At 48.7% G+C, this 8,299-nt stretch overlaps 1 protein-coding gene across 1 annotated transcript in view; it reads left to right on the plus strand.

The window, feature by feature from the left end:
* The window catches only part of SMARCE1 (SWI/SNF related, matrix associated, actin dependent regulator of chromatin, subfamily e, member 1), a 13,792-nt gene extending 11,615 nt beyond the window's left edge, over window positions 1–2,177 (plus strand). Inside the window, exons 8-10 of the mRNA XM_010186799.1 lie at window positions 1–55; window positions 649–859; window positions 1,649–2,177. The exon at window positions 1–55 is cut by the window's left edge and continues 50 nt beyond it. Coding sequence (XP_010185101.1) covers window positions 1–55; window positions 649–859; window positions 1,649–1,860 — 478 coding nt within the window. The 3' untranslated portion in view covers window positions 1,861–2,177. The remainder of the gene's footprint in view (window positions 56–648; window positions 860–1,648) is intronic.
* Window positions 2,178–8,299: the final 6,122 nt, after the last annotated feature.

An 8,299-nucleotide genomic window follows, 5' to 3' on the forward strand; every position in this document is an offset into this window, starting at 1 on the left:
AAAGAAGAGGAAGTTTTTGGAAAGCACAGAATCCTTTAACAATGAGCTTAAAAGGGTACGGCTCTGTCTTTTCTCCACTTCTCCTGAGGAACCATCTAGTTACTCATTCGTACAAGTGCTCTACCCTCTTCTGTTCAGTGCTGTGTTCAGTTTTGTGTAATTACACAAGCGATGGCTGCAGCATCCTGGTGTGTGGGTTTTTCTGTTCAATGCTCTGTTCAGTTTTGTGTAATTACACAACCGATGGCTGCAGCATCCTGGTGTGTGGGTTTTAGTATGCAGCGTTTGGATTATTTCCTGCTCCTTCAGTGACCTTTAGTGGTGACATTCAGCCAGTGCAGTTTAAAAGTGCCTCCAGGCTTGACTGGCTGGGTTCACCAGAGAGCGGCTCTAAAGCCACGATGGAGAACACACTGCTCTGTCCTTGGCTGGGTTCAGTTAACGAGGTTCAGGTTGTTTATTTATCCCTCACTTTTTTGTTACTATCCTTGTACCTCCCTCCCCTAGTTACTGAAGCTTTTAATACAAAGCTTGTCAAATCAAAAGAATTATGCTGCATGTAGAAATGTTGAACTCATAGTTGGGTTTCAGTGGTGGTCTGTTCTTCGCTAACTGGGGTAGTTAAAGATCTTTATTTTTAATTGCTAGTTATGCAGTTTGAAGGTGGAAGTGGATATGGAAAAAATTGCAGCTGAAATTGCTCAGGCTGAGGAACAGGCTCGCAAGAGGCAGGAGGAAAGGGAAAAAGAAGCAGCTGAGCAAGCCGAACGCAGTCAGAACAACATAGCGACTGAGGAGGAACAGGCAGCTAACAAGATCGAGGAGAAGAAAGAAGAGGAGAGTGCACCAATGGAGACAGGTAACTGCATCTGCAGACCAGCATCAGAATCCTCAAAGGACCAGCATTAAAGTATCTCCGTAGAGGCTCAGCTTAGCCAGGAGTGCCCTGCATTTTTGCTGGTAATAGGAAGAAAGGCCTAACAAAAACATTCAGAATAGATAACTTCATTGGTGAACGCAGGTGTTTTCTCATTAAATTGCCCCTTTTTTAAAAGGGGGAGATAAGATACCACAAAGCCCTATGTAATGCTTTGTGTGTCGTGTACCCAAGGGAAAAAAAAATGCTTTCCAAACCTAACTTGCCTTTTAGACATGGGTTAGCTGGGAGTGCTGCGTGTCCCAGTGTCAATGTCTAGCAAGGATGATAAACAGCACTTCTTTCCATGCTGCTCTTCCAAGCTGATTTGCAGGCTTTTCTTGTGTTCTGTACAGCAACATAGAAAATATTACTGCATTTAAGAGTGTCAGTGGCTAATATCTCAGGGAGTCATTGCCGTAACAACATGAGCATAAGGGAAAGGGGACCAAGGAGTTTGAATTCTAGTGTTTCTGGTTCAGTGATGCACACTGCACTCTTGTGGCTGGACTGCTGAGGTCAGGCAGCTGCGGGTGACACTGCAGGACCGCGTACCTCCTACGCACTGAGATCTGTCAAAGCTGGGCATGTTACTGCACGCTCCAAGTGACGGAAATAGCTGCCATGGAGTACTTGGTTTTATTACAGATTCTGTTTCTTCCTAAATTCTAATTGCACAAACTAAATAAATGTATTGGCGTGTAAATGACACTGAGAAATCTCGTATTACAGAAGAGCCTCACCCTGAAGAGAGCACAGAAAGCCAGCAGAATGGTGAAGAAGGAACATGTACCCCGGATGATAAGGAGAGTGGCCAAGAAGGGGTCGATAGCACTGCAGAGGAGGGAACCAGTGACAGCAACACTGGTTCAGAGAGCAATAGCGCGACAGTTGAAGAGCCTCCCGCAGACCCTATCGCTGAGGATAGTGAGAAGAAAGAATAAATATTGACTCATTTCATGTGTCTCTTTCTAATGAAGTACTGTTTTGATTTCAAAATGTGCTACGCGGCTTTTGTATCTTCCTTGCCTGTATCGGTTGTTTCCAAAGGATACTGGGTTTTAATAACATGGTGTGTTATCAGTGTAGTGACTTAAAGGGTTCTGTAGGGCAAAGGAGATCTTACGTCAGACAGAAAATAAAACCTCTTTTGTCTAAACGCAGCTGTACAGCATGGAGAGGTGCTTCCTATTGCTTGGGCTTTCTTCCCTAGACATTGGTTTGGGGTTTTTAGTAGAAATTGGCCCTCTCCCTGTGGTCTAGTAATGCTGTTCTCGCTCTCTGTGGCTGAGGTGAGATGCAGATACGTCACCTCTGCACCCTGCTGGCCCAGCTCTGCCCCACACATCTGCCCAGTGCACGGTGACGTCTGCGCTGTGGTCACAGCAGCCGAGGAAGTGGCGCGGCTGAGAAATGTGGTCAATGGCTCACGCTGCCTAGGGAGGTCAGGACCGTCCTGAGGCATCCTAAAGCTGGCACCAGGATTAAACAGACAATGCCTGCAACCTAGAGCGAGTGTTTCCTTGACCTCCCAAAACCCAAATCCACACAGCAGCCATTGTGTGTCACCACCCCTGGTTTGGTTCTTGCCAGCGAGGACGTCTGCTGCAGCTGCCCCGTTCTTTGCTTTCATTACTTGTGAGTAGCGCTCCTAAATGAGGCTGAAAGACGTGGTCTGATGGTTTTTTTGGTGTAATCTTGCTTGTCTTTTGTGGAGCAGCTGTTCTGCAGCCAGGGAAACTTGCTCATGTTCTGCATGCAGCATTGCAGGAGATCCATTTCCAAAGGGCTGAGTAGAGGTGTCTTGAAGTAAATGACGTAGAGGTTTTTTCTGTGATGCAGGGTTATTTCCAACAATGATCTCCTTTTTCTCTACCATTTAACTCCCTTATTTGCTATCCTGATGTGATCTCAGCCAGAGAAATGGCAAAGTACAAAGCAGGAGAGCATCTAAACACATGGACGTGCTCTCTGAGCAGGCAGTTACTAATACAGCACAAATGGTAAAAAATAGGAGTTTTGCTTGCCATGAGCTTTCAGAACCTCTGGGAGCTCTACAGTTGTACTGAAAATGCCACATTTTGCCCTATATAAGCAGAAGCCCTACTGAAGAAAAAATAACTGCAACACTAGATACAAGCCGGTCTATGACTTTACAGCTATAAGGGAACACACGATGCAGATGCTTCAGTAAACTGGTCTGTTTTGATGGAATAGTGGGTATGTCAGATGGTAATGTTTTTTAAATCCTTTTGGTCTTTTTTTAAAATGATCTGAAAATAATAAAATCCAATGTGTTTGGTTTTTTTTAAACCTACAGTGGTCTGGTTCTTGTCTCAAAGTAATGCCTTTATCTGACAGGGCTTTTATCAGCAGTTCCCCATCATAAGCCCAGAGATGAATAAAAACTTGGAATTTATTACTGAAATACACCGCATGCCACAGGTTACGCTGTAAAAGCACTTTGAAAACCAGAGTAGGAATTCCCGAGTTGCTCCATTTAAATGTTTAAACGCTGGCTGTGTCCAGGAGGGTCTCTGACCATGGCTGTGGGCTTTAAAAGCCAATGAATGGGAGAGTTTCTAGAGGAAATAATACAGGTGTTAGTGAACTTGTAGTTTCTTTGCCAGTAAGCTTTTAACCATATAACGTGAGAATTCAGATCTGCATGTACCTTCAGCTACACATTCACTTGCTTTGGGTAAGAAATAACCCATTAAGCAGCCACCAGACACATCCGTGTTTCATGGACTAAGGCAGCTCTTACCAATAATTTCACACTTGCAGATTTCCAAAACTGAAGGCAAAACTTGGAAAAGATCCACGTTATCCATTGACTGGAAACCTCCCCCCAGTCTGCACTGGGGGTGTTGGGTCTGGATCGCCAAATCCCCAGCGCCACGGACACCCGGCAAGCACAGGCTGCTCTGGTGGTGCCAGGGCACGGGTGCTTACACCGGAAACCTGTGTGCTCATTAATGTGTGTGCTCATTAATGAGTGTGTGCTCCTCCAAGTTAATGCATAACTTGGGCTGGCCTCTTCACGTTCATGCAGTAACCCCAGTCAAGACTGAATGGATTTATTTTCCTTTAATTTCAGGCTGTTTTGTTGTTCAAACAATGTGTTTGCAGAGGCCATGGCATGACTGGCTTTAACTGAGAAACCTGTAGCCCCTGCATTGAACGTGTGAGGAGCTCTGTGTTAAATCACGTTATTCTATCCACACGAGTCCATAGAGAGATGAGGCAGTTGCCCTTATGGTTAAATTTGAATCTGTATCTACCATGTTACATTTTCAGAAAGGTAATTTTTTGTTTAAGAGAACAAATGGGATCGTTCTCTCCTGTTTGCTCTGTCACCTGAATCCCACCCTGGGATGTTACTGCTCCAGATCCTGCAGGAGCTAATGGAGGGGTCATTCCCCTCGCTGAGCTCCCTTCAAAAAAACAGCAGTGACTGCTTCACACCCTGAGCTACACACATGAAGGTTTATTTACTGCATTTTGCTCTCCTAAAAAAAATCATTTTCTCGAATGATGCTGCTGCAAGCCCAGAGCTTTGGCTTCTCCAATGGTGCCAGTTGGGCCCTGAGCACAGAGAGGCTTGGGTGGGACGGGCTGGGGCAGGGGGTGGCTCCGCACCCCAGGTGCCGCCTGCACTCCTTGTGCAGTCGCTTTCATCCACCGCAGCCCGGGGTTTTGGAGGCCGCTCGTGCTTTTCATCTGCTGCACATTCTCCAAGTTTATGCAAATAACAGCAATTATTGGCAAAGCCAAGGTGTGTTGCAGCAAAGGGTGCGCGCCCAGTGAGTGGGTGTCATCCTCAAGGGTAAAATAACGTCTCCAAGCACATGAAAACCTCCTGACAAGTGCCCACGGGCAGTGTTTGAACACCGACCCACCCCTGGAGGTGCCTGCAAGGGACAAGAGCATCAGGGACCCGATGCAGAATGGGGACCCCCTGCAGAGACCAACCTTGCCAGACACTGACTCCTTCGCTGTGGGACCAAGAGCCTGGTGACAGCCCCAGCTGTGGGGCCACCATCCCCGAGAGCCAGCAGCTCCTGACGGGGCAGCACACCCACCTGGAGGACCTCAGCAGGGCCAGGAACCCTCCCGGCAGGAGGGTGAGCAGATAAAGCCACCACTTTGGGGTGCATTTGCTGCTTCCTCTCCTTCTTCCTTGCTTTGGCAATGGTGTGAGCTCCTGGGGCTCCTCCAGCCATGGCCCCTCCTGGGGTGTGGGTGCAGGGTGATGGTCTGGGTGGTGGGGGGGCCAGGCTGGGTCTCCTCTGGGAGCTGAGTCATCTCCCATGGGTGCCTCAGAGCTGTTGGGTCCCTGACACCCACAGGGGGCTGATAAGGAAGTGAAGAGGCAAATCCAAAACACCGCAGCCTGGCGAGGGAGTTGTTTTCTTTGGTCTGTTTTTCTCTTCAAGACAAAACCAGGCTTTTTTGCAGTCTGACTCATGCTCTGTGACCTCTGGCATCACCACGGCGCCGCTCTTCGGGCTGTTCTGCAGCTAAAATCAAGTAGGCAAAGGTTCTCTGCTGTACTGGGCAGCTCTCAAAAATATGCTTTTATCTCACCACAAAAATACGCTTAGTGAAGGTTATTAAGAAGCCTGGGTTAAAAAAAAAATTGCTCTTAAAGTTTTTTTGGATTTTATTTTTTGTCTTTTGAATGTAATCATCAGATTTTACCACCCCTGAAAACCTTCTGACCTACAAAACTGAAATATAATCACAGGTCCATAGCATGGAGCAGGCCCTGAAGGGTAAATGTGGAAGGTGTTTAAATGTTAAAATATGACCTGGGCAGCGTGGGAGGTTCCTCAAAAGCAATTCCAGAGGCAAGGAGCTTCGGTCCCGGTGAGACCCACAGCTCCTGGCCTCTGAAGGACTTTATGCACCAAAGTACCCTTTGAAGGCACTAACCCCACGTGTGACTGTTCTTAATGGGATGTGAACATCAACAGGCTGCTGTTTGTGCAGCAGCTAAACTTTTTTCTTTTCTTTTTTTTTAAATAAAGGCTTCTGGAGAAATTAAAGAAGGGTTTAAAAACAAAATCACCTGTGCATCCCCTGGGAGTGGCACAGAGCTGATCCGCTCGGAGCGAAATGGGGACTTGAGCTGCAGGAGCCGTGCTTACACAAAGGATTATCCCTGTGACAGAGAGAAATAGCGCAGATTAACACAGATTTAGGGGGATGAAATGTCACAGTAAAACCAGCGCAGGGGGGAGGCAGGGGCAGGTCCCTGGGTGTGAGGGATGCAGCTGCCACCCTGAGCATCCTGCGGTGCTGTGGGCCCTGCTGTGGAGCAGTGACCCAGGGACCCCCACACTGCTCCCCTCAGACCCCTTCTGAGCCCCCTCTCCAGCTCTGGCCTGGCTCGGTGTCGCTGTTTTTGCTCTCAGTTCCCTTCTTTTACTTTGACACTTGTTTTTTTTTTCCCCAGTCTTCAAGGGTTTTTTTTGAAGTGGTTTTGCAGTTATTGGGCTGGTGTCTTATTTTGCTGTCAATTATCACGTACAGCTTCACTTGTGACTTGTACAAGTCTGTAAACAGCTAGTTTCAATTTGCCTTTCCCCACCACACACTCAATTGTATTAAAAAGGCAAGAGAAAGCCATTTTAATCCTGACACAAATCATTCCAGAGTGAGAAGGGAAAGCCAAGCCAGAAAGAGCGACAGTGAACAGAAACTGGGTGAAAAATAACAATATGACATTATTATTATTATTATTATTTAAGCCCAGGGATGAGGAACGCCAGGTCTGTGATAGGGGAGACTGAGTGAGCTCTTGGAGTCACCACTGCTGGGATTATTCCCCGTTTCTACTCCCAATTCTGTTTCAAGTTCACAGGGCATCGGTGTTAAATCTGACGCCTTTTGAACACGCTAACGCAGGCGACAGGAAAGGTGCTCAGGTGGGGAGCAGCCCCTTTACCCCCTGGGTTTTTAGGAGACACAGAGGTATCGCTGTGTCCCCTGGAACAACTCGTGGCTCCAGAGCCCACAGGAACATCCTGGCAGTTTGACACCTCCATGGGGATGAAGCGCGGGGAAGGCTCCAAAACTCAAGCAGTGGCTGTGCCCCCTCCCCAGCGCGGTTCCTGCACCATCCCAAGTATAATTCTTCATTTTCCCTCATCACAGACCCCTCCATGGACAAAAGGACCTGGGGTGGACGAACAAAAGGGAGCGATCTCAGGGGCAGCCCTGACCCCAGGGACCAGCAGAACACATAACTGGTGGCCCATGGCCTGGATCACGGGTGCTTAGTAGCCCCTTGCCCATCTGGTCCCCTGTGCCTCGGTGGCAGTGAGCAGAGCGTCTGTGTCCCTGCCACCCTGACCTGTCCCCACGTGTGCTCCCCTCGTCACCGCTCTGTTCCTGGACTGCAGCTGAGGAAGTTGTTTGAGTGCAGCGCAGATCCCAATCTGGTAGAAGTGCTCATTTTTTTCCCCAAAACAGAAGTGTTGAGGAGGCCATCAGCTGTGCCGTGACGCAGGCGCGGAGAAGGTGAATTCCCGACAGCGCCAAAATTGCACCCGTCCCTGCTGCAGCCGACCACGAGGCAATGTGGGCACCTGCGATAGGAGTCAACGGCGCGGATCCCCGCTTCCTCTGCGTGGACGAGGATCCGCAATAACCTCATGCTGAGATCAGATCAGGAGATTTTGATCAGGGCATCCCCCACAACCGCTCAAAATGCTCCTCCGGAGCAACGAGTCCTGGCTTGGTACCACTCTGAATGTCAGGAATTTACTCGCAATTTCACTTCTGCTATTTTGTTCGCTTGAGGAACGGCTGCGTCAAAGCCCCCCCGAGCAAACCGACCAAATCCATCCCCAAACCTTCCCCACACTCCCCAACACCGACTCAGCAGGAGGTGAAAACAGAGGTGGGGGATCCCAAATGCCTTGGGCTGGCGTCACCAGGCAAAGCGATGCGGCAGAGATGTTAAGGTCCATCCTTAACCCACGATCCCTGGGCTCAGGGGTCCCTGGGTTCACCTCAACTCAGTTAAAGCACAACTGTGGTAAATGCAGGAAAGCTTTGAATTTGGGATGTAAAAACGCCATATGCCATGCACCTCTTGCAGTGAATTGCACCTTGCTGGGGTGCGGCAGAGCCCCATGTGTTTGGCTTTCCACGACGGCCCAGCCCGTGCTGGCTGGGCACCAGAACCCCCCACCCTGGTGTCCGTCTGTCCCTGGGGTGTCCGTCTGACCTGAGAGAGGCTGCAAAAAGCCCAATTTTACACCATGGGCATCAACGTGAAGCACAGGAACCAAATTCCCATGAGATATCTCACTGCTGAATGAGCTGCAGTTTAACGTCACATCAATTCCAGATTGTTTCAATTCGGTTCAG

Source organism: Mesitornis unicolor, unplaced genomic scaffold, assembly GCF_000695765.1.
Source record: "Mesitornis unicolor isolate BGI_N332 unplaced genomic scaffold, ASM69576v1 scaffold8406, whole genome shotgun sequence".
Classification (NCBI taxonomy): Eukaryota; Metazoa; Chordata; class Aves; order Mesitornithiformes; family Mesitornithidae; genus Mesitornis; species Mesitornis unicolor.